Source organism: Dermacentor andersoni, chromosome 3, assembly GCF_023375885.2.
Source record: "Dermacentor andersoni chromosome 3, qqDerAnde1_hic_scaffold, whole genome shotgun sequence".
Lineage (NCBI taxonomy): Eukaryota > Metazoa > Arthropoda > Arachnida > Ixodida > Ixodidae > Dermacentor > Dermacentor andersoni.
Window position 1 is genome coordinate 209,903,127 of NC_092816.1, and position 27,399 is coordinate 209,930,525.

Here is a 27,399-nt window from a genome sequence, read left to right on the forward strand (position 1 = left end):
ACACGCTAGAGCGATCGCCCCGGAAAATTTAAACCCTGGTTGGATCCAAGGGCAAGACAATATTTTATTTGAAAAATGAAGGTTACATTCTAGGAAATGTTTACACGTTTCCTTAGTGACTTCGTGCAAGTGTTGGGCAGATAATTTTTTTTATTATTTCATGAGTGTTTCTGCTTCAGACAATTTCTCCACTTTACAGGATTCCGCAGAACTATGTGTCACAGTTGGTGTTCTGGTTCAAGCGCTCAATTATTTACCGCTTGCACTGAAATATGCTAAATTTATGGTAAGCTGACATGGTAGAGCAACTGCCTCAGATTGGCATAAGTTCCTGTTCTTATTCCTGGACAAAGAATATTTTCTTTTAATTTTAGACCTTTCTTTCTTATAAATCTGTAGAGGTGTCTTCTATGCATTCGTGCAATAGTCGGGTAAATAACTATCCATATCTTTCAGGAACCTTCTATCATCTTGTGGGATGCCACAGAACTGATTTGTCTTACTGAGTGTTGTTGTAACTCAGGCGGGAGATTAATTCACCCTTGCGCAGCGATCTGCTACCCTCCTGATTGCGTGACATGGTAGATCAGTCGGCTCAATAAGCAGCTATTCTGTGGTTCGGTTCCTAAACAAAGAACAATGTTCCTTCAAGCATGAACTTTTCTTTCTGAGAAACCTGGAGAGGTTTCCTTGTAGCTTGTCGCAATAATTGGGTAAAGAACAATTTTTCGCTTTGAAGAGCATTCCAGCATCTCGGGCTTGTACATTGCCCATTTGTCATTGTCAGAGTCACTGCGCTTTGAATAGATTCGCTGTACATTTTGTTATGGAATTATCAGTGCAAGCGCTGCGCTTTGCAAGCCTTCTGGATGGCTTTGACAGTGGAGTGAGCGACAGAGAAGGCTGTATGTCTTGGGTTCGAACCTTGGGCCAGGACAAATTTTTCTTCAACTGTGGAGCTACGTGTCTGAGAAACCTGTGTTTGTTTCCATTGCAGCTTCATGCAAGTGTCGGGTGGATGACACTTTTTTATTAATGAATACTTATACACTTTGCGTGTTGCCGAAGAACTGAGTTGAAGTAGTGTAGTGCGCTGACAGCTTCCCTTTTAGTTTATCGCTACAGGTCGCATTTTTCTTTTCTTCTCTTAGATGTTCCTCTGGGCTTGGCCGTGCCACCGTACTACCACAATGACACTAATAAAATGTAAGTAGAGCCTCGTAAAACCCCACCTATGCGTGTACATGCCCCTTATAGGCAAGAAATATATTGTAACTTTGAATGAAGAGGACTGCGAAACACGATAAGGGGGGGGTGGGGTGAATTTGTCGCAGACACGAAATTGGAACGTGACAACCACCGCTATAGTGTCCAATTCAGAAATGAGGACCCTGAGCGCATGTGAACTTTAGGAGTGGTGATTTATTCACTGTTATGAAGCACCGCTTCAGTTTTTTTTGGGGGGGGGGCGGGGGGGGGGGGCATGCAATGAAAAAATAAAAACACACTAGTGTGCATCGCAGCATGGCAGCAAAGTAACAGCGAAGCTGCTGGAATGGAACACTTGCAATAAAGAGACATGAAAGGGACGCTCAATAAGTTCTCGCGATTATCGTACTCTTTTAAAACATTGATTTAAATACTTTAGTAGTAGTAATGTGTATTATAGAAACAAAACCATTTGTTTTTATTTTGTAAAACACGAGCGCCGATATGTCAGCGTTATTTTTCAAAGTATTTTTGTTTTGTATTTGGCCTGTTCTGTCTCATTCGATGCTCCTAAGACGTCTTAATATAACTGGTTGAGTTCAGTTGTTGCTTATTTAGAACGCAAAGCAGTCGATTATCAGTGGCAGAAAAGGAGTAGACGCGAGTGGAATCACTCTAATTTCATGACGATGTGTCGTTGAGAGAAATAAAAACAGAAAGAAACGATGTGGAGTGTCTGTCATGTTCACATCGTTTCTTTCCGCCCTTATTCCGCACAACAACACATGATCCATTAACGGGCCCAATAGTCTACTATTCAAAATTCCTGACGTCACGGCAGGGAGCTGTAACTTCAAGGTGGCGTCGCCATGTGAGAGTTTTTTTTTTGTATCTTTGTAGCTTGCCAAGCCTCGTTTCAAGCTGGCAATTTTCGTGGTTGTATCGAAGAAAACTAATTTAATAACACATTTCAACACATTTTTCTGTTAACATTGGTTAGCATTACAGAGGCTTGCAATTTAAGCACATAGTTAAAACGTTGGCCACATATAATGGTTCAGGTTTTAGGGAACCATGCAGAACGACTGTACTTCACCCTTGCATCGATACTTTTGCTTGTGCATCATACAACGTATTCCCCTAATTGGCACCAAACTTGATTTCGCTATCTCTTATGTCATTGACGAGAGCGAGCTCAACCCTACCGAGTCCGTAAAGCACACTTATAACGCTCTGCGAAAGATAGACGATATCGACAATACAAGCGACGTGGGTAAATATCTGTACAAAAAATACAGCGGGCAACTTCTTTAGTTTATTAAGGACACCGGAAAATTTTTTCATGGCCCATGAAAATGATAAAACAAACGAGGGTTTCGTAAGTATTTACAAATGTCGGTTTTCAGCCAGAAATGTTAGTTTCCGCTACACATTTCACCTGACGTGCCTCCAATTTCATCAAATGTCAACTGCGTGTTTTCTCGGTACAGAGCGCCAATACGCGAACCAGTCGCTTTCGAGCAGTCCCTTTAACTAGTTATTACAGTAGTTTGGTTGTTTCACCCATTTCACATATACATTAGCCACATCCTCGCCTGCACCTTGAACAATCTTCGTGTTGGTGGCAGTTACAATTCTGTCAGCACACTTAAACCGTGCTTCCATGCGCAGTTCATTTCAAAGGCCGTTATATGCACGCCCTTTATTTTCACTAAATCTTGATGCGTCTTCTTTACTAAATGTGGACACCGGGAAAACCTACTATGTATCTCGTTGAATGCAAAAAATACGCAGAAAACGAGTATACAGTAAAATTCTGCGAGGACCGCAAATAACCAGACGCTATAAACACGCTTCCCAGATCATTCTTGACATAATTCGCACCTGCGCCGAATGTAAACTCATGGTCCTGTACAGTTCTCTTAAGTTACTGCAAATCATTGTGCAGAATGACCGTTTAACACTTTCAGGCACTAGAGCAACAAACTTTTTGCAAATGCTCCAATAAAATGGCGCTTTCAGTATTTGGCACGCACGTCAAGCATAAGGCGGCCGCTATTTCTTCAAGTAGAGATCTTTGAAGACCTCGCGCAAACATCACACGTGGCTGGTAATTCTACACTGCTGACAGTCTGGAACCATTGCGCACAGAATTATCAGCAGAAACTGCAAATGGACAATGCAATTTATTCTATGATAGCATTTCACCCGCATTATTCTCTCTATTTGATCCAATTATAAGCAACCTATCTTGAATGTATCGTTCGCCGACAAGATTACAAATGTGAAATAGGCATTTTAACGGGGAAAAACGTGGAACGAAATAGCTGAACGTCTTGAAAGGGCAGCGCAAGACGACAAAGACAAAAGGCAGGAAACACACAGGACAGCGCTGAACTCACAAGTAACCTTATTGGAAGCCGTACACAAACTTAAAGGAGTGGAGTCATTAAGGAGTGCGCAATGGAAGTCGGTGGTAACTCCGTTAGACAGGAAACCAGTAAGCTATCGCCAGAGACGAAAGATCTGATCAAGAAACTCCAATTTATGAAAGTCTCTAACCCTACAGCTAGAATGGAACTGGCAGAACTTTCAAAGTTAATCAGTAAGCGTCAGACAGCTGACATAAGGAACTATAATATGGATAGAATTGAACATGCTCGCAGGAACGGAGGAAGCCTAACAGCAGTGAAGAAGAAACTAAGAATTGGCAAGAATCAGATGTATGCGTTAAGAGAAAAAGCCGGCAATATCATTATTAATACGGATGAGATAGTTCAAGTGGCAGAGGAGTTCTATAGAGATTTATACAGTACCAGTGGCATCCCCGACGATAATGGAAGAGAGAATAGTCTAAAGGAATTTGAAATCCCACAAGTAACACTGGAAGAAGTGAAGAAAGCTTTGGGAGCTATACAAAGGGGGAAGACAGCTGGGGAGGATCAGGTAACAGCAGATTTGTGGAAGGATGGTGGGCAGATTGTACTAGAAAAAGTGGACACCCTGTATACGCAATGCCTCATGACCTCGAGCGTACCAGAATCTTGGAACAACGCTAACATGATCCTAATCCCTCAGAAAGTGGACGCCAAATACTTGAAAAATTATAGACCGATCAGCTCCCTGTCCGTTGCCTACAAAGTATTTACTAAGGTAAGCGCAAATAGAATCAGGAACACCTTAGACTTCTGTCAACCAAAGGACAGGCAGGATTCAGTAAATGCTTATCAACAATAGATCATATTCACACTATCAATCAGGTGATAGAGAAATGTGCGGAATATAACCAACCCTTATATATAGCTTTCATTGATTACGAGAAAGCGTTAGATTAAGTCGAAACTTCAGCAGTCATGGAGGCATTACGGAATCAGAGTGTAGATGAGCCCTATGTAAAAATACTGAAAGCTATCTATAGCGGCTTCACAGCCACCGTAGTCGTCCATAAAGAAAGCAACAAAATCCCAATAAAGAAACGCGTTAGGCAGGGAGATGAGGCACAGCGTGTTTGCAGGAGGTATACAGAGACCTGGATTGGGAAGAATTGGGGATAAGAGTTAATGGAGAATACCTTAGTAACTTGAGATTTCGCTGGTGATATTGCCGTGCTTAGTAACTCAGCAGACCAATTGCAAGGCATGCTCACTGACCTAGAGAGGCAAAGCAGAAGGGTGGGTTTAAAAATTAATTCGCAGAAAAGAGAACTAATGTTTAACAGTCTCGGAAGAGAACAGCAATTTACAATTGGTAGCGAGGCAGTGGAAGTGCTAAGGGAATACGTCTACTCACGGCATGTAGTTACCGCGGATCCGGATCATGAGACTGAAATAATCAGAAGAATAGGAATGGCTTGGGGTGCGTTTGGCAGGCATTCTCAGATCATGAACAGCAGGTTGTCATTATCCCTCAAGAGAAAAGCATATAACAGCTGTGTCTTACCAGTACTCACGTACGGAGCAGAAACCTGGAGGCTTATGAAAACAGTTCTACTTAAATTGAGGACGAGAGTCAACGAGCTATGGAAAGAAGAATGATGGGTGTAACGTTAAGGGATAAGAAAAGAGCAGATTGGGTGAGGGAACAAACAAGAGTTAATGACATCTTAGTAGAAATTAAGAAATAGAAATGGGGGCATGGGCAGGACATGTGAGGAGGAGGGAGATAACCGATGATCATTAAGGGTTACGGACAGGATTCCAAGGAAAGGGAAGCGTAGCAGGGGCGGCAGAACGATAAGTGGGCGGATGAGATTAAGAAGTTTGCAGGGACGACATGGTCACAATTTGTATATGACCGGGGCAGTTGCCTTTGCCCTGCAGTGGGCTTAACCAGGCTGATGAGGATGATGATGACAAGCATAAATACTAAGACCTATGCCCACGTGCTCTCCCATTGATATCGTCATTATCAGTGCATAATAGATAAATCCTATACTATGAATGCTATACTATGAAATGCTATACTATGAAGCGTTTAAAATTCAAATTCACTGTGATACAAATTTCTTGAAGGCATGCTTACACAACGCGTTCCCTTTTTCCTGATATGGTATGCCTCAATAATCTCCCTCGTAGTCTGACTGTTATGTCCCGAAAGAATGGTGGTGTCTTCATAGATTGGAGCACACCCATGTTCAGAGCGATGCCACGCGTCATTTGAGAAGGCATTGACCGCTGAGCGAACGCCTATGCTCTGACATTCTAAGGCGCAGTCATCGAACTGTTTGGCCGATATAGACGCGACCGCCGAGAAGCGAAACTCGTAAACAGTTCCCATTCTACAGTGCACAGGTGGCGACGTGTGCTTAACCGTGCAGCCTTTCCTAGCAACAGTGGAGGCAGCATGTGCGAACTTCCTATCAACATTACGCAAGATATTGATCATTTTGTTAGGGGCAGAAAAAATAACATTTACATCCAACCTACCTAACAAGAGGATCAAATCTGCGGTTTTTTTTCGGGACATAGCAATCGGACTACGAGGGAGATTATTGAGGCATACTGTATCCGCAAAAATGGATGGCTTTGTGTAAGCATGCCTTCTTGAAATTTGTACCACAGTGAATTTGCATTTTTAAACCACATCATAGTGTAGCATTAGATTACATGATTTCTCTGTTTGTCTGTGCACTGATAATGACGCCATCAATGGGAGAGCATGTGGGTATAGGTTGTATAGGTTGTAGTATTTATGTTTGTGTATGCCTTCTAATAAAGTGTTGTGAGTTCAGCGCTGTCCTGTGTGTTTCCTGCCTTCTTTCTTTGTCGTCTTGCGCTGCCCCTTCAACATATTGAGCTAGTACCATTTTGCCCAAATGTGAATTCTTCAAAAGAAAGACTATTCGGTAATTTTTTTCTAGGCACCCACTAAACGCTTCACAATTCAAAATTTCGTTACGCACCGCCCATCGGACTACCGCCCGCTGTTCTCCTGGAATTTAATATGGGTGACGCGTAAATGTTCTTCCATGACATAACGCATCTACGTAGGTAGAAAACAAAGTTTTCATGCAGCCCCTTACCCCCTTACTGCGTTTTCGATTACTGTTTCCGCTATCCAGTCGCAGCTTAGTGCTTCTTAGAACAGAATATTTTTTTCATTCACCCCCTTGGGTGTTGGAAGGATGTTTTCAGGCATTGCCTCCATCACTCATGATGAAATTTTTCGCGAACTTACCTCTGATTCGCTATTGCTTCGATAGGAATTAGATAGCCGCTCGGACGCACACTCGCGCCATCGCCGCCGTTGGTTAGCTTTGCTGCATGCTGTATGCTGTATAGCATCGCACTGTATATTGACTACTTTGTTGTTCTTTGCTTCAATTGTCTACTTACATACTTTTTTGTATTGGTTTGTTGCGCGTAATAAATGCTTCCATGAGAGCTACGCTTGAAATAGACAAGCAGAGCCTATACCCAGTTCCCTGAAATCTAAACTGTGAAATTAAATTCGTTTTGCAACGGACAATGTGAAGACACTCGTGCAACGTCTGTTGGACTTTTGTTTTGTAGTCAATTGCGCTGTGATCGTGCGAGATAAGTGCTCAAGCACGTGCAACAGGAAACTACAACGTCACATGACCGATCCCTTGCATGTTTCTACGACTTCCGAAAGCACTGCTCATTTTCCACTTAGGGGAAAACAGGCTATCCCGTTTCATGTAGAGCGACATGTGATCGACCGCTGTCGTTCGCCACAGGCAGGCATGCCGTCATTTTCTAGGAAACCTGGAAATAGCCGGACGCGTCTCGCCCACACTGTTGCAGCTTCTGTGCCGCACTGTGACACTTTTCTCAGTTCGTATTGGATGTGTTATTTATTTATTTATTTGTTTATTTGTAAAATGCTTTACAAGGCCCCTACATGGGGATTGAGTAAGGGGGGCATACAATCAAGTACATAGAATCTAGTAACGACAATAATACAAGAAAACAGCAGCCAAGTGCACAGCCCAAAAGTCAGGGAAACATATTAGCTACATAAAGCTGCATATCAATACAAAAAAGAAACTATATAAGTTTGTAACAAACGTATAACAGTGCTAGAAAAAGGTAGAAAAAGTAACACAGAGCAGTGAGTGTGATATTAATTGTTAACAAGAAATAAGCGAGTTCAGCGAGTGCTTGAATTTTTCACGGTCAGTTTCCGCAACGATGTTGTCGGGGAGGTTGTTCCACAGCCGAACGGCACGTGGGATTGCAGACGAGTTAGATGCTTCTGTTTTACCATAGATGCGCGTGAAGCTATGATGATTGTATAATCTGTGCGACGTGTGCGATGACGTTTCTAGGTGTATGGAACGTTTGTTAGTGTGGTGGGCGTATTTATGAAATAATGACAAAAGGGCTATGTCGCGACGATCACTTAGCAGCTGAAGTGAAAAGTGAATCTTTATATGAGTTACGCTAGAACGGTAATCATAATTTCGGGAAATGAAACGTGCGGCTCTATTTTGGATTGATTCCAGCATGGTAATTAAGTAATTTTGGTGGGGATACCAGACTGGAGCGGCGAACTCAAGTCGAGGGCGAACAAATGTTTGAAATGCCAGTTTGCGGATAAGTGGAGGTGAGTTACTTACGTCACAGGTTACCCAGTGATCGAGAAGCACTGGCACAGATGGTGGCAATGTGAGAAGTCCGGGAGAGGTTTGTTGAAAAATTTACGCCTAGATATTTAAATGATGAGGTCCGAGATAATGGGACATTTTAATACAGTAAGAATAGTCCACGTTGAAGGACATCATTTTACATTTTGATGAATTTAGATTATTTATCCAGGTGTCACACCAAATAATAATTTGGTTAAGATTATTTTGGAGGATCAGGTGGTCATCGGAGCTATTAATAGAACGATAGATAATGCAGTCGTCAGCGAAAATGCGCATGCATGATGATAAGTTATTGGGTATGTCATTAATGTATATCAGAAAAGTAAGGGACCAAGAACGCTTCCTTGTGGTACGCCGGATGGAACATCTGAAAGGGGCGAGGAGAAGCTGTTAGGGAAATAAACTGCTGCCTGTTAGAAAGCTAATTTCGAAGCCAGGATATAGTTAGTGAATCAAGTTTTAATGATGATAACTTCAATAACAGGCGACAATGAGCTACGCGGTCAAAAGCTTTAGAAAAATCCAGAAACATGCTGTCAGTTTGAAGGTTTCAGTCCATGTTAAAATGTAAATCTGTAGTAAATTCAAGCAGTTGCGTTTCGCACGACAAACCTCTCCTGAAACCATGTTGATTATGAAAAAAGACGTTGTTTGATTCTAGATGTTGGTAAACATGAGATGCGATAATATGTTCCATCATTTTACAGCATATTCACGTTAGTGATATCGGTCAGTAGTTCTCAGCTAAGTTTTTGTCGGCGTCTTTGAAGATGGGTATGACTTTCGCTGTTTTCCAACCTTAGGGTATCTGACCTGTCATTAAAGATTGATGAAAAATATGAAATAAAAGCTTGCTAGATACTGATACTGTATTTTTTAGTAATTTAGAATTATTATTGTCAATACCTGCTGAAGACGAAACATTCCATTCATTATTAAGCTGAACAATACCATCAATAGTAATGTCAATAGGTTCCATGTACCGGCAATCTAGGTCTGCAACAATGGGCAGATTAGTAATACTTTCTTTCGTGAATACGGATGAGAAAACTTTATTAAAAACTTCAGGGCACTCACTGTTAGGAATAGGAATGTTGTTTTCTTTATTGTGTAACGAAATGTCATTAGTATTGCGTTCAGGAGACAAAATTTGCCAGAACTTTCTGGGATTAGATTTGAGTAGTGAAGGAAGGTCTTGGGAAAAATATTTATTTTTGGCTACATTGAGAGCGGAGCAGTAAGAACTTAAACAGTTAAGATACCTTTCCCAAGCTGACGGGGTGCCGGTTCCTGTTGCAGTTCTGTATAAACGTTTCTTTTTGTTTCTGAGTAGATGAATAGACTTAGTGAACCATGTTTTTTTTTTGTCTTCAGTTATTCTGAATAAAGGTGTATTCTGCTCAAGCAATGCGCATAATTTATCTCTGAACAAGACAGTATGTAAGCGTTATTTTTAGATGTCTTTGAAATTAAAAAACTTAGAACGACTACCCCCCGTCAAATAGGAACTTCATTCCCAGAATATCTACTAATCGCGACAAAATTACCGTTACGGAAGCCAATTAACACAAATTTGTACCTTTCTTGCAAGGCTAGTTCATTCCCTATTACATGATGTGATTTTTGCCCATATTGTGGCCTTGAGATATTTCTTGATATTGTTTATTTTTACTTTGCAATATACGCATCTGAAGAAATTGAAAGGTCGCAAGGCTAAGGTATTACGTCTGCACAACGCTTTGTATTCCCCTGCCGCGCGCACAAAGAATCGTGCTTAGCGGGCAGATTATTAAACTACATAAATGCTGTTAGAAACAAGACACTAACTCCAACCGCTCCGCTTACGGTAAACGCATGTGCAGGTGTTTGCTATTACGGAGCCACAATTGAGACTAAACGTTGTGATAAGACGAAAGTCGATTTTGCTTTTTGATCTTGGTTATTAGTATTATACTTATTTATTTAGTCACTCAGGGCTGTTTAGGCTTTACAGAGGGGAGTGGGGAAAATACATGTATATTCACAAAATGCTCATTAAAAACAGACCGGTAATTCGGGACTTGAAGTGATCTTGGTTCATATTGGAGACAATGGCCGTGGTGAGGAGGTTTCTAGCTTGACTAGTACCTGTTAGTACTGCACCACGGAATACAAACTTTCATATGGTGATGGACTCGCGCATATACATGTTTAGGAGCCAGAAAAATGGTTTTATGTTCTGGTAAAAAAATATAAATGTTTGGAAGAGACAGAAAGACAGACGACTTGTGAGTCGACAAGTAAAAATATTAGGGAAACCTAATGTTATTTTTTTGGTAGTTCTAGTACTAGACATGCGAAAATAATTATCTGTGGTGAAGGGAACATGTCTATGCTTAATGAATTCGATAGTTTTAGGGAGTGATCTCGTATTCCGGTCCAAAAAAGATTAAGGTCACTCTAGGTTGGACCACAGTAGTGACTTTTATAGAAGCTTCAGTTGGACAGGAGCAGGAGAGACATTCGTACGAAGATGACGCGATGTAGGGTTAGCATTTTGCAGACGTACTGGAAGTGTGTATACCATGTGAGATAGTTAGTAATGTTAATGCGAAGACTTATTAGCAAAATAAAGAGCCGAGCATCGCTGTTGTACAAATGTGGGTGTAGGTCCGGCGGGTGAGTCTTTCGTGCTGTTCTCATCGCTTTGGATTTTCTATTATTTAGGCACATACGTAATGTATTGCACCACCTGGAGATTTTGTTAAAGCCGGTATCAAGAACGAAGGTGTCTGACTGGCTAGAAAACTTTCTGTATCTGTCATCTGCAAGAAGTCTGATACGTGAAGCGCTCCATATATGTTGACGACATTTTAACCGGACCGGAATCCATCGAAAACGCGTCTCAGCTGCGGTCAGCAGCCACCAAGATATTCACAAGTGCCCCTATCAAGCAACACTAGTCGACGTCGAGCGACCGCCTGGAGTACTAAAAGTCCTGGGATGGCATCCTGACGCCGACGTACTGTGGTTTAGTCCAGGAAACTATGTGGAATTCGTTCAACAAGTAACAGATACCAAGCGGTTCGTGCTACATGCGACCCCTCGCCTATACGACCCTCTCGACAAACTTTACCTTTCGCAATAAGGTGAAGATCTGTTTTCAGAAACTTTAGAAGAAATGTATTGACTGGGACGAACTGCTGCAACTGGATACTCTCCACGAATGGCTGAATTGGTGCAATGAACTTTCACAGCTGTGACATTGAAATTCTCTTGTTCTACTTACAGGGCGTAAACGGACTTGGCGGCAAGGACGCACTGCATTTCTTTCGCGGACGCCAGTAACTCAGCCTACGCACCGTGTGCTACATTTGCACAGCAGAAAATACGATCGACATATAATCTACCAGAGGCTTGTGCAAGTCCAGGGTGGAGCCAATGAAGGAGCCAAGCCTTGCCGCACTCGAACTGCTGGCTTGTCTCGTCTCAGCACGAATATACAAGTCCGTGCGCCATGAGCTAGTCGAGGGCGTAGCATCAGTGCAGTTTCGAACTGACTCAATTGTAGCACTGTACTGGATTACCGGCGATCCGAACGAAAGATTTCAGTCGCCATAGGGTAACGGAGATTCAGAGCAAAACGAACATAACATTGGAGAGGCATTGCCGTGTAAAGCAGAACCCTGCTTACTTTTTGACAAGAGGAGTTTTGGCCTGTGGATTAACAAGAAACTGTCTGGTAGACCAGACCTCATTGGCTTAAATGTGAAGAGGATGAATGGCCACCACGCCCTAGACCAAATCCTACCGATTTTACACAGATTGTCGTAAACAAACGGCTTAATCGGACGACATCGTTACAAGTGGTCATGCCAAGGGAACTACTAGTTATGGACATTCACAAATACAGCTGTTCTGCGCTACTACACCGCGTTACAGCTTGGATACTAAGATTTCGCTCGAACCTAAAGCGGGAATGTATGTTTCGGGGAGCCCTGAATGCAGGAGAAATACAAGCCGGTGAACTATGACGGACAGAAAACGTTGAAAGATCAGCCTTTTCGCCAGAAATTGATTACGTCTCTAAAGGAGCTTGGCATATAAAGGATTGAACACTTGTAGACGTGACCTCCTCCCTCGACAATTAGGTTATTCGAGTCGCAGGAGGCCTACAATTTAACAAGAAATCTTATGATGAAAAACATCCAATCGTCTTACCAAAGGACCTAGTACTGCTTCTTGCAGAAAACCAGAGGTGACGGAAGAAATAGTCCTACCATGTAGAAAGCACTCGATACACATGGGATATTTGTGTCACAGTTAAGTCGGCTTAGTTTAAATAGTAACAAGGAATACGAGACCATACCTAAGGCTTTCTCAAAATCAATAAATATACAATCAACAACCAAAAACCAGAGTAAAGTGGAAAATACGTCATTGTGAGCGCCATTATTTGCCTTTCACAGGAGTGGCGTTTGCGAAAGCCATGTTGACAAGGTGACAATTAAAGATGAATTCCAAGTAACTTGAAACTAGTGCCGTAGATACTCCAGCTGATGAAACCTAGCTCTTTCAATGAGGTTCAGAATTCTTTCGGAGTGGACTCTTACTTGAATAAGCAAGAAGTTCTTGTAATCTGTCAGGTGGGTGCTGCAAATGGGTCGCAAGCCCCAAGGGTAGCGTTGGCCTGGCGGCCTGGGGCACAGCTGGAAGCATCCGAAGGTCCTGGCAAAGGATAAGTCGACTGCTAACAGAACAACTTGCTTATTCTAGCATCGCAAAAGAGCGGCCGGTCAGGCCGACCGAAGTGGAGAACGGGAGACCAGGTTACTCGACTGAATAAATCGAAGCTTCTCTCTTGGCGGCCGGGGGCAGCTGCTTTTATACTCTCGGAGTCGAGGGGAAGAAGGAACGGCTCGGAAGAGGCACACGTGACGGCGGCGCATGGACACGTTGTGACAAGTATCCGCTGGGCCGGCGCCGGTCAGACCTCCTCGTTTCGCAGTTAGGGAGCTCCTCTCCCCGGCTGCCGCGCTTTGACAAGCGTGGGCACCAAAACACACGCGCGCACGCACACACACGCACACACACACACAAACACACACACACACACACACACGCACACGCACACAAAAAGACACGCGGCATTGAAACATGCCTGGACGCGCTCAGCAGGAGGCGTTGGGACAGCGCTGAACTGGCCGAAATGTCCGCCGCTGTGAACGAAGCCCCGGCGGCCGTTGCATCCGCTCCGGCTATACCGCACGTCGGAGGCAAAACGTAACAGACCGCCCCGCCGGGAGAAGGAGATCACGATGGTTAGGGGACTGCATCCGCCGTTGCGAGGGATGTCGCTCGATGATTCCCATAACCGAAGTCGGTCGTCCCTCGGCGTTTCTTGAGCGCAGCGCACCGCGAAGGCCTCGTTCTCACGTTCAGGTTCACATAGGACCCTGCAAAGTCACTTCGGGAGAGTTGCCTTTTTTTTCTCGTTCCCAGCAAGCGTTAGAACTACGCCGAAACTCAACCGCTCAGTCAGCAAGCACGACGCAACCTTCACTAAGCCATGCCAGGCTCTTTCCCCTTTTATACTACTGCCTAGTTCCTTACAGTAGTCTAGCAGCACTCATAACGCATCCACAAATTGGAAAATTGCACTAGAAAGCACGTCATGACATTGAAACACTAAATAAAAGCAATATGTTAAAACTCCTGCCTCAGGTAGAAAAACGTCAGTAACAAACAACTTTGAGGCTGATTCCTACGTTAGGGGCCTCAACGTAAGCCATCGGCGTTACCATTGAGACTCCCTTTTTTTGTAACGTACCTCAAAGGAATATTGTTGCAAAGCGAGGCTCCAGCGCAGGGGGCGGCCATTTTTGGAAGGGATGGTCTGCAGCCATTGGAGAGGGCAGCGATCCGTCTCAATGATAAACCTCGAGCCGGCTAGGTGGCATGACAATTTTTGAATGGCTCACACGAGACACGCACACTCTTTCTCGCTGGCGCTGTACGCCTGCTCACGATTAGTCAGCCTACGACTAGCATACAGGACGGGGTGTTCCACTTCCCCATTTTCCCGATGGCACAGTACAACGCCATGCCTCGCTCACTAGCATCGCACTGAACAACGAACCCATTTGTGTAGTCTGGCGATCGTAGCACAGGCTGCCTTGTTAGGGCGCTCTTTAGGGCGCTAAAATCTATTTCCCTTGTCTCGTCCCAGACGACTGTTTGGGGCTCTGTTTTTCTTAGAGCATCCGTCAGGGGAGCCGCAATATCAGAGTACCTGGGGATGTACCTCTGATAGTAGCCGGCGACACCTAAGAACGACCGCATATCGGTCTTCGTGCGTGGTTGCGGGAATTCTCGCACAGCGGCCATCTTTATTTCAGAGGGGCGGCGACGACCCCGTCCAATCACGTGACTGAGGTAGACAACCTCGGCCTTTGCTAACTGGCATTTGGGAGCCTTGACTGTCAAGCCCGCATCACGCAGGCGGGTTAGCACTGCCCGCAAGTCTGCCATATGTTCAGACCAGGATGCGGAGAATATCGCTACGTCGTCTAAATACGGTAAAGCGAATTCTTCCTGTCCCCGCTACACTTTTTCCATGAGGCTTGAAAAGCAGTATGGCGCGTCCTTCAAACCAAAACTCAAAACTTTAGGACGGAATGTTCCCATTGGTGAAATGAACGCCGCATACCTACTAGCCTCTTCTGTAAGTGGAACCTGCCAATAACCCCTGACAAGATCTAGGGTGGAATTAAACTGAGCGCTACTAACTTTCTCAAGGCGCTCCTCGATGTTAGGGATCGGATAAATTTGATCCTTAGTGATGGAATTAGGCCTGCGGTAGTCGACGCAAGGACGAGGTTCCTTGGCCGGTTCCTCAGCCAAAATCAAAGAGGAGGTATAATCACTCTCACCCGCCTCAATAACACCGAGCTGTAGCATTTTCTTTACCTCAGCCTCCATAATATCGCGCTGGCGGGATGGCACCCGGTACGCCTTCGATCGTACTGGCTCTGGGGAGGTAAGTTCTATTTCATAAGTAAGGACAGAAGTCCTACCAGGCTTCTCAGAGAACTGACCTTGAAGCTCTTGTAAGAGCTAGTGTAGTTCGGTTTTCTGTTCAGGCGACAGCGGTGCTTTACTGATTAAGTCACTAATGACTTGATCGGTGTCTTCCCTGTTCGTAACTCAGCCTAGTTCCGGAAGCTCGACCGGAAGCTCTTCGGGAACGTTTACCATCATACACACCACTGCTTCCCGTTGTCTATAGGGTTTGAGCAGATTACAATGGTAAACTTGCTGTGCTTTCCGTTTTCATGGCAGATTCACCACATAGTTAACGTCCGACAGTTTTTGAACAACGCGTGCTGGGCCCTCCCACTGCATGTCGAGTTTGTTTTTTTTTTTTTTTTTTGCGATGTGCGCAGTATCATTACCTCATCGCCCACCTCAAAACGACGGGCCCTGGCTGTCCGATCATAATAAGCCTTGGCCCTCTGCTGGGCCTTTGCCATTGCTTCACCTGACAACTCCTGTGCCCTTCTTAAGCGTTCGAGGAGCCTAAGCACGTACTCCATCACGACTGGGTCGTCGCCCCTGCCTTCCCACGAGTCTCGAAGCATGCGAAGCGGAGACCGCAGCGAGCGACCGTACACCAGCTCAGCTGGCGAAAACCCCGTAGCCACATGCGGCGCGGTCCTTAATGCAAACATCACCCCAGGCAGACACAGCTCCCAGTCAGTTTTTTGTTCAAAACACAATGCTCTCAACATGCGCTTCATGACGGAGTGGAGCTTCTCAACGGAATTCGACTGTGGGTGGCACACTGAGCTGTGTAACAGCTTTACCCCACAACTTTCGAGAAAGGCTGTCGTCAAAGCGCTAGTAAACACTGTGCCCTGATCTGACTGGATTTCCGCAGGAAAACCAACTCGCGCAAATATGGACAGTAGTGCATTGACTATCTCACCTGAGCTGAGTTCTTTAAGCGGCACTGCTTCAGGGAACTTTGTCGCTCAGCAGATCACAGTCAAAATGTGTCTGTACCCTGTGGTTGTTACCGGCAGAGGTCCCACTGTAGCAATAACGAGCCGCCTAAAAGGCTCCGTAATGATATGTAGCCACTTCAACGGCGCCCTCGATTTGTCCCCTGGTTTGCCCACCCACTGATAGGTGTCACATGTCCTCACAAAGTGTTTTGCGTCACGAAAACACCCTGGCCAATAGTACTCTTGCAAGAGACGGTCCTTAGTCTTCTTAACTCCTAGGTGTCCGGACCACGAACTTCCATGCGACAAGCGCAACAGATCCTGATGGTAGCACTGAGGCACGATCAGCTGATCGAACTCCACTCCCCTGCGGTCTAGATACTTCCGGTACAGGACCCCACTTCTTTCCACAAAACGAGCATTTTTCTTGGCGATGCCTTCTTTGACATTGCAGCGCATGTTTTCTAAGCTGCCATCCTTTTTTTGTCGGCTATCAAAGCCGACCGGGTGACTTTTGGCAACCTATTAAGTCCATCTGACGTAGGCGCGATGAGCAAATCTGCAGATAGCTCTTCTAACTTTCCCGTGCCGGGCATTTCCTCTCCAGTATCTGGTGCCTTCAACGCTACAGGCTCAATTTTATTCAGTTCGGAGTGCTCTGAATATCAGCTTGCTGCGCCTCCAACCCTTTCTCGTTGTTCGACAACGTCGGCCCCACAACTACCGCCTTTGCAGCGAGCTGCCGAACTCTGGATCTGGTTAAGGCCTGAACGCTAGCTTCACCAAACAAAAGCCCCTTCTCGCGCAGGAGGTGATCGGACCTGTTCGAAAATAGGTACGGGTACTGGGGGGGGGGGGGGGGGGGGCAGCATAGATGACACTGCGGCCTCCGTCTCAAGTGCTCCGAAAGGTCCTTCAATGAGCACTTTCGCTACGGGCAGACACACGCTATGAGCTTCCACGGCTTGCTTGGCCCATGCGCACTCGCCCGTGAACATATCGGTTTCTACGTAAGAAGGGTGAACTACATCCATTGTAGCTGCGGAATCACGAAGCACTCGGCACTATTTCCCGGTCACAAGGAGGTCTCGCATGTAAGGCTCGAGAAGCTTCATGTTGTCGTCAGTGCTGCATAATGACAAAAACACGACTATTGTTTTTGTTTCTGGACACTGCGCCGAAAAGTGACCCGGCTTCTGGCACGAATAACACACGCGCGCTTGCCTCGTCTCGAACCGCTTTCTGCGTTCGGCGTCGGCTGCCGCCGTCTCCTTACGTTCGGTCGGACTGCTTTCACTCGCATCCGCACTACGTGTGTCCCCCCTTGCTCTCATGGGCGTGAACTTCGGCCTCTCAAACTTGTAGCCCAATTCACCCTTTTGACCATCCTTAGCTCCTCGAGCCCGACGCGTCGCACTCCTCCGCTAGCCCGGCGGTTTTAGCCACCGTACTAACGTCTGGCCTATCCAAGACCCAGTACCGCACGTTCTCAGGTAAACGACTACAAAACTGTTCCAGCCCGAAACACTGCAGAACTTTCTCGTGGTCACCAAACGCTTTCTCTTCTTTGAGCCACTCGTGCATGTTTGACGTAAGGCTGTAGACAAACGCTGTATATGACTCACTTCTGCCTTTCTCATTTTCCCGAAACTTACGACGGAACGCCTCCGCTAACAGCCTGTACTTTTTTAGCAGACTCGATTTCACTTGGTCGAAATCCTCTGCCTCCTCTCTCTTCAAGCGATCGACGACATCGGCCGCCTCGCCGGGTAACAAAGTGAGCAAGCACTGTGGCCACGTTTTCCGAGAGAACCCCTGCTTCTCGCAAGTTCGCTCAAAGTTAACCAGCCACAAACCAATGTCCTCTCCAAGCTTAAACGGCCGCATCAGGTCAGACATTTTGAACGATATTCATTCTCCTGCCCCGTGTGCCTCACTTTTATTACGAGCGCGTTCCATCTCTACCTCGAGACGCTTCATTTCCAGATCGTGTTGACGGTCGCGCTCCTCTTTCTCTTTTTGCTCTTTACGTTCGCGCTCCTGTCTTTTTGCCGTCTCCCTCTCCTCAATGGTCTCAAGGCATTCCGACAGCTCGTCATTCTCTGCTTCTAACTCAAGAATATCCCTTAGCAGTTCTGGTTTTCTGAGTTCGTCTGAGACATCCAGACCCATCTCTCTTGCAAGCTCCAGCAATTTTGGTTTGCGCAACGACTTCCAATCCATGGCTGCTCTGAATGCTGCTTTCTCTACTGCCTACTATTGTCTTGCCGCAAACTAACCCGGCAGCAACGACAACCACAATTACCAGCTCTGTTTCTGACACTAACAAAAGCCTGGCAAAACAAAGAAGAAGAAAGTCCCGCACTCACCAAACTTTGCAGCCAAGAATTCAGCGCGGTCGTTCCGCTGCAGGCAACCAGTCATGACACAGGGCTCGTTGCACTGCTCCCGGATGGTCGTTGTGCTGCTTAGCATACAGTCGACCGCATATCTTCGCTGCTGGCCTCCGTTGTCGCGATCTCACCGCTGGCAACCAGTTGTTGCAAATGGGTCGCAAGCCCCAAGGGTAGCGTTGGCTTGGCGGCCTGGGGCACAGCTGGAAGCATCCGAAGGTCCTGGCAAAGGATGAGTCGACTGCTAACAGAACAACTTGTTTATTCTAGCATCGCAAAAGAGCGGCCGGTCAGGCCGACCGAAGTGGAGAACGAGAGACCACGTTACTCGACTGAATAAATCGAAGCTTCTCTCTTGGCGTCCGGGGGCAGCTGCTTTTATACTCTCGGAGTCGAGGGCAAGAAGGAACGGCTCGGAAGAGGCGCACGTGATGGCGGCGCACGGACACGTTGTGACAGCGCTGAACTGGCCTAAATGTCCACCGCTGTGAACGAAGCCCCGGCGTCCGTTGCATCCGCGCCGGCTATACCGCACGTCGGAGGCGAAACGTAAGATGGGCTAGTGTGAATAATGTGAGAAAAATTTTACGAAAAGGCATCGTTCAACATGACGCAGCTCAGGTGACGTGGAACGGTGTCGCTATTATCACATTAGAGGTTTGTCTCTTTGCGCGCATAGTAATGGTACTCCAAAATATTCTTATTTAGTGGCTGCTAAAGAAGGAAGTGTTTCATGAAAAAAGGAAATTGTGCTTGGCACCACCGAGAGCACAATTATAGTGAGCGTCAACATTGAGGTAAAAAGACCATTTTCTAGCTTTTTTAAGAAATTTCCACTGAAGAAAGATGCATTTCATTTACTTTTGCAGTTGTCTCGGGGAAATCTTAAGCCACAATGACCGCCTAAAGCAAGTCATGCGAAGAAGTGGAATGAATTTTTAGATGAGATAATTTAGCTTCCCTATACAAATGTGACGCGTTTTCACAAACAGATCGTGCCCAGAAGTTGCAGGATATTCATTAACAAAGTATTTCCATTTGACATTCATAACTGAGAAGTTAGCATTTTTATAGTCGCGGATAAACTTAAATTCGTTAGGCCTACGAGGTAGCTTCAATGGTAGTGTAATAAGTATTGCGTTATGGTCACTTAATCCAAGAAACTGAAAGAAGACAGATTCTGGAGAAGTGGTCACGACACGTTCTGATATATTAGCGAATTGAGGTGTAAACACGAGCTGGCTCATTTACTAGCTCACATAGGTTGAAAGCTAACCATAGCCCAAACAGCCCTGAACATTCTGCTGAATTAGTTGAGGTAGCAGAAAGATGGTCACACTATGTATTAGTCGGAAAATAGTCATCAAGGAGAAATAACGGTGCTTTAGCGAATTTTAAAGCGGTAACTTTAAGGCACTGGGGCAGTTCATCACGAAAATACCGGTTGGTTTTCAGTGCCATGTACGAGGCACGTAATTTTTTTTTTCGAAGAAAAAAACGCAAAGCCGGCGACAATAAACGCAAAGCATTTTAAATTTTGAACTTATTGCAAGACCATAGGAAAAAAACTGGTCAGATTAACAATAAAAATTCCGCCACCGCATGACCGGGACGATAGCATCAATATTTGGCATTTTTTCACAAAAAACAGGGCGGAATTCAGTATGCTGTGCGGTTCGAACGGAATTTCTTAAGCTAAAACGATCTTACAATAACATAATCGTGCAAACGAAGTGGCTGCGCATTCAACTTGCGGCGCCGTATGAGAGTGAGCAAGTAGTAGAGCTCGGATTAAACGACAAAAATTTAAAAAAAAGTTAGATAAACTGATATAATGATTGCACATTATGCATCTGTAGGTGACGCTATATACTTACGGCAAATTAGTACACATCCAAATTCGACAGCTTCTTTTTCCGGGCGTCTGCTACACCACCTACAAGCGCTACCACGCTCGCCCCTTCACCGCACCACCGTCATAATAATGATAGCGGAATCGTCACGAGTTTCTGCGAGACACAGGACTGATGAACATAACATATGGTGGCAGGCATGGTGCACGAAAAATATAGTCAAGAGGAATAATTGCCAGACATGTCCGCCTGGCTAACACTAACACCACGTTATACAACGTCTAAATGCTTCTCTTTTCACACTAATTAGAGGAATAAAAAGCAAAGAAAGCTGCATAACATAGAGCGCATTTGACCTCAAGACAAGGCGTCCGGCACCCGTGTGTTCACTGGCACGGTATGGGATCGCGCTGCACACGGTTGCAGGAGTGGTTGGAACGCCGCGCCTAGGCTCAATATAAGCTCCCTCCGCATCCGGAACTCTATAAGGGGCTGGTGGACCATGCCTTTTAGCGTCAACCGACGATGAAATACCCGCTTCCTTCGCATAGGATGCCTGTCGACGACACGGGGAGCTATGAAAGCAGCACTAAAATACAAATGCAGAAAGAAGCTGTGGCTATCGACACACCGAAATTGTAACAGAAAACAACTACGTAACCTCCGCACGTGCTTGTTTCACAACCTGTCACACTTCGACATCGTATCAGCGTTCATCGCTTCTTGGCTTGTCCTCAGATGGTAAAACTGGATGACGCCTTACACGAGATGAAAAATATGTTCTGCCGCTTGAGGCGGCCGCATTCTGACAGAGGCGAAACGCACAAAGGAACGTACACTTGAAACTTGAAGACCAGTAATCATAATTTGGTGACGGCAGGCCCAGGAGCAGCTAAGTACGCTGTCTGTCACTGCGAAGGGGCACCTCATACAAGTCAAAGCTAATAAGTCCACATCATCATACTGATCACCACCAAGTTCCCCTTAAATTTACCATCAACGAAAGAACACACTTTCAAGTGCCCGTCGGAATACTGGACAGCACTGTACACAAATCACATGACGGTCTGACATTCTAGCGCGTTTCGAATAAAGTTGGCTCAAGTAGTGGATTTTCCTACAACGAAGCACTTTATTGGGAGCAGTCACTGCGCATATTGTACGAGGACAAAGTGAGGGTAGCGGTGTCCAAATCGCGACAAACACCGTTCTGTTAACCTACGAACGCGACCTCGCAGTACGAAGCGAACAGTTGCCCCAGAGCAACAGCGCGTTAAAATTCCGGGCCGATTTCGGGTGCTTTGAAACGTCATCAGCCTATTTTTATTCTCACTTCAGTACGAAGACCTCTCCCACAGATCTCTAACTACTGCTGACCTACTCTAGCTGATTACGAGCTGGGCCTGAAATCATCCTTATTAAATAGCACCAGCTATTTTCCTGCCGTCCTCAACAACACTTGCTTTTGCTCTAGAACCAACTCTATTTTTAATGGGCCACCTGCCCTCCGAATTAGGTGCCCTGCTCAGTCGCGATTTTTCATCTTATTGTCGACTACTACGACACATTTGGCCTAAAATTCTTGTTCATCCCTTATTTGGGTTTCAATGTTAATCTCCGTGTTTCTTCCCCATACGATAGTATTGGCAGGATGGAATTACTGTACACTTTTCAACAACAGCGGTCAGCTCCCGGTGACGATTTTTTAATGCCAGCCGTATGCGCTGGTACGCCTTTTAATTCATGTTTAAATTTCCATCTGCGGGAAAGATCGGCACGCTAAAAAGCACTCGGGTGGCTTGTACCCACTCACACCGCGGTGGAGGTGAAGGAGGCATTGAGAACTCCCCGTACATGGGCCGATGCCGAAGGTAGTGCAATACCAGGCACACCAGCGGCAGAGGTGAAGCAGTCGTTAAGCACTTTCTATACGTGCGCCGATCCCGAAGGTAGTGAAATGCCGGGCTTAACCGTGGCGGAGGTGAAGCAGGCATTGAGCACACCCCATACGTTGGCCGATCCCGAAGATGGTGCAATACCGGCCCTACCCGGGGCTGAGTGGAGGCGTGGACGCGAAACAGGGATGTATGCCAAATAATTTAGGGGAGGGGGGGCCTGGCACCCCCTGGCACCCTCTGGGTACATGCCTGCATTCTTGCCAATAACAGAGAACCCCTAAAAACTGGGCGAAATTCAAGAAGTGGTTTAGTAGCACGTTTGCCGCTACCAGTCGATCCAAAGTTTCTTGAGGGATTTATTCATTAGAAGGCAGCAGACTCACTCTAGTGTATGCTGATTGTTAAAAAAGGTATGGCAGGAATGCCCCTTAGAAGTTTCGGTATTGATTGTGGTAGGTCATAATGTAGGTCCTCCCACAGAAGAATGTTTAATTTGGTTGGAAAGCTAACGATGTGCAAGAAAGAGAAATGTCAGGTGGCCGCGTACCAGGAGGCGTACATCACTGTGAAGGCGAGCGCTCTCTCCTCCTGCTTTATTTAGTGTCCGTAAGCGGAATTCCTTTCTCTGGTACTATTTGCAACTCTAGATCCGTCAGATATGCTGGCAACACTGTCAAATAAACAAAGATGGCAACGACATCCAGGTTCACGGAGGCTATTTCACTTGATGCTGCGCTTACGCGTTTCTCGTTCGTGGCGTCGAATCCAGGTGTTTCGTCGAAGCCGAAAGGGTTTGCTGCCGAGTACCTTATTTTGATTGGTCTTAAGTATTTTAGTAACGAAACGGCTAAAATCATCGTGCTGTGCATGCCAACGTCCGGCCGGCCCAGCGAGCCACATCAGATTTTTTTTTTTTTTTGAGGACAATGGAGCCTTCATGTAAGCCGGCGGTTCAAAAAGAGGGACTTTTTCGTGCTTGCGGCGTCGCTCCCCCTTGTACTGGCAGGATACTCCCCTGTCTTCGACCTGCAATGGCACTGGGACTCCTGTTGTAGTATACCAGATGCAGAATCTCGCAATAGATAGGCACTGACGTCTGCCTTGCTTTTAGGGCTTTCGGTGCCTGGACAGCGTATATGTATTTTTTTTTTAAATACAGAAAGCAACAAAGAGCGTTTCAGTGAAATAAGTAAAGATAAAGCTGCTCCGACTAGGATTCGATCATCTGACCTATAGATCCCAATCCCGGCACTTCACCGCTACGCCATGCCAGCAGATGGGCGTAAACGAATGATCTGCCACATCAAAATCGAGAAGCAATTTTAGTTTCACAAAGGTACGTCTCGCACAGACATTGTAGATGCGCTATCGCCCAGCAACTAAAGCTCACGTCTGTACTACAGAGAAAAAACTGCTGTCCGTATTCAGTAATATGCTTGGAAGTGCCACAACATCGATTTTCACTTGCGATTGGTATTTTAACTTCGAAACAAGTCCGAAATGAAACGCTGACCCGGGACTCTGTCTAGGCTGCTACTGCCGATTTCAATAGCCGTTTTTTGTTCTTCACGCGATGGATATGCAACGTTTTCTTAGTTCAGTGATGCCTTGCAGTCAACACTTCTGCCTAGTCATATATCTTCGTCAGAGAAGCGCAGGGTAGTGCTGGGAGCCTTCGGCGATACCACATATACCTGTGTTTATGACGCGCGACATCTGCGGTCATCGCTTCTTGTGCTGGCACTGTAGACATGAAAAAATTGTTTATTTAAGAACACCGATGCAAAATATGAAATATAGAGTGATTTATTCTTGTTATACTTGATTCCTAAGCCTAGACGCGCCGATAGCGTAAAACAGACTCGGCGGATACGCTAGGCCTAAGCTTCGGTGGGGACCGATCTCGACGCGGGTAGCTGGCGAAAGCTAAAGTGTGTGTATTTGAGCCTCAGAACTTTTTTTAGTACAATAGGGAAAGTGGAAGCGCACGAATCACCTCAGCTTTGTTATCGGTGCGATATCAGTCAGCGATAGGCTTCGAACTCGGGGTCCGTTCGCGCGCGTCTGAACTACTTCTGCATTTCATGTCCACTCCACGACACTGCGACAACGGCGACAACTCCCAGTCATATGCTACATGCGAACTACTCAAAAACACGGCGTCCTCAACGTATGCGTGTTTTCGTTCAAAACTTTAGCTATCCGCCCAGTCAAAATGGAATGTGAAAAAACAAAACAAAACAAAACAAAGCGAAAGTTATCTTCAGTGTCAAATGTCCCTGAATAAACAGGGCAGCTCACGCACCTTTCTTCCAAGCTGCGAAACAAAATAGGATTTTATGACCACAAACTATAGCGTTTTTAGGACAAGAGACTAGTATTAAGCGATAAAATTGTATAAAGCATTTAATATTCAGCAGCGCTCGTCCTTGCGTACTGGAACCAGAGTGGCACAAACACAACCAGCGCAGTTTCCACTGCGAACCAGCGAACTGCAGCGAGAACCAGCGCCCGTACAGCACAAACCAGTGCGCCCCAGCGTCTCTTCCAGTGTGACCTAGCTCTTATCCGGCGTTCTCCAATAGCGATAGGGTAAATACGGATGTTATGCACTGACGCCTAAAACTAATTTTACCTGGAGCCCTATAACGTAAAATTATTTCATTGTTTTTATTCCAATCCCACGACGTCAAATTTGAGTAACCGTGGACGCAAGCGTCGGGCGGTGGCCCGCAGCGTGGCCTGAACCAATCAACAGCCCACTCAAACGTTCTCCTAGCTTACAGGAGGTGACTTTTCTTTGCTTTCAAAATGAATAACATTGCCTACATTGAGCGGTTTTTCGTTTGTAATTGGCTGCCGGGAGGCGAGTAGGAGGCTTAAGTGCAGAGCGTTTTGATGGGTCTAGGTCACCGCACTGAAACAGATAACAGGATGAAGAATCTGGTGCCGGCGTCGGTGATTGGTCTGCTTTCCCTTACTTAGCTTGCGGTGGCTGGTCGAAAATCACGGCGCCGTGCAACACAAGGAAAATGATGCCGCTAAAAATGATCCTCAGCAGAGAAGAACTTGGCAGAGCGAGGTCGTAAACGTTCCGAAAGTGCTTGATGACGTTACGCGGTCATGCAATAAGTTCTATTGTATGCGAATAAACCCTTGCTCTCTGGCATGTACGAGTAGCCAGTGCATGAGGGATGGGCGGCAGCCATCTTTTCTTCCTTTCGGAACGGGCAGCTTGCGGCTATTCAGAAAAAATTAAGTTTTGTTCCGCATATTGATGAATCACGTCGCAGCCTTCAGCGGCCCATAAGTATTTGTTCCATCTCGTTCGGAAAGATTTCTGCTATGCCAAAGGGAGGCAGACGCGACAGTAAACTGCATGGTGTACCTTGGTCTATCTGGGACTTGTGAATTCCCTGTAAGCACTAAACGTTTTCGCTTTTTCCTCTGCTTTTTTTTTTTTAATGCTCCACACTCGTTTTAAGTGCTGTTCAAATTTGCCAAAATATTTCGTGTGCCAAGCTGCGTTCATGGCCGAATGCGTACGGGAGACTCTGAAAGTACGATGTCAGAACCATTGAGAAATACTATGTTGTGCCACCTCTTGCGTTCAGCAAAACACGTATATCGCGGATAATTCAAGCATGTTTTCAGGCACGTAGGATCCACTGGGCTGGAATTCTACGACATTAGGCGGCTTGACAGCACGCAGGGTTGTCTGACTTAGCTAATTTTAATGCTCGGTTGCCACAACCAGAAATTCGAATCATCGCGTTTTTTTTTCTGTAGGTGGGAAGCTCGAATTCACTTACATCCGTACACTACATCTCCAGGCTTGAAGAGCCTGCAAGAGTGGGATACTAATCCAGCTACAACCAACATAGGAAGACCCACTAAGCTTCAACAAGACACCCTCTCACCAGAACAGGAATTGACCCCTTGTGCTGTATTCGGCCACACCCTCCCAATTGACCAATTCGATTAACCAATAACCCCCACTCTCCAGCAGCTGCAGAGCTCTGATCAAGGTGGCGGTCAGCTTTGTAACGCAGCAGAGGGTGCTAAGAATCTCTGCAACCGGACAGGCCGCCAATGGAAACTGACCCTGGTAACGTTTACCACTTGAACCATCGCAGGCGAAGCTAGCCTTGCAGTACTGTTTGAGGAACTATCAGACATTGTTGGGGATATCATTGGCCTTAGTGAGGTTAGAAGAATTGATGAAGCTTATACAGTGCTTACAAATGGTTACGTCCTCTGCTATAGAGGACTACCAGATAAAAAGCAGTTCGGAGTAGGATTCCTAGTCAACACTGACATAGCGGGGAACAATAATGAAGTCCACAGTTACAATGATAGGGTAGCAGTAGTCCTAATAAAGCTGAATAGGAGGTACAGAATAAATGCAGTACAAACCTACGCTCCAACCTCCAGTCACAATAATAAATAAATAGAACGCTTTTATGATGTTGATTTAGCGATGAGAAAAATGCAAACTCAGTCAACGGTAGTAATGGGCGACATCAATGAAAAAGTGGAGAAAGCGCAGGCTGGTGAACAAGCCATTGGCAACTATGGCGTGGATTCTAGGAACAGTTGAGGAGAGATGTTCCTAGAATTTGCAGAAAGGAATAACCTACAAATAATGCAAACCTCCTTCAGGAAACGTTTAAACAAATAGGGGACCTGGAAAAGCCCTAATGGTGAAACAAGAAAAGCAATCGATTTCATAGTTCCCGCCGATGCCAGCATAGTGCAGCATTTAGAAGTGTTAGGTAGGGTAATGTGCAGTGATCATAGGTTAGTCAGGGTTAGCCTTCACCTTATTTTGAAGAGAGAAAGAATAAAAATGGTCAAGAAGAAGCAGGCGTACCTAGACGCAGTACGGGTAAAAGCAGAATAATTTAGGTGGGCACTTGCAAAGAAATATGCAGCCTTAGAACAGAGAGG

General features: G+C 45.6%; 1 protein-coding gene across 1 annotated transcript in view; it reads left to right on the forward strand.

Moving 5' to 3' along the window:
• Positions 1–27,399, forward strand: part of LOC126524719 (uncharacterized) — a 451,239-nt gene that overhangs the window by 334,951 nt on the left and 88,889 nt on the right. Inside the window, exon 16 of the mRNA XM_055067253.2 lies at positions 1,152–1,206. Coding sequence (XP_054923228.2) covers positions 1,152–1,206 — 55 coding nt within the window. The remainder of the gene's footprint in view (positions 1–1,151; positions 1,207–27,399) is intronic.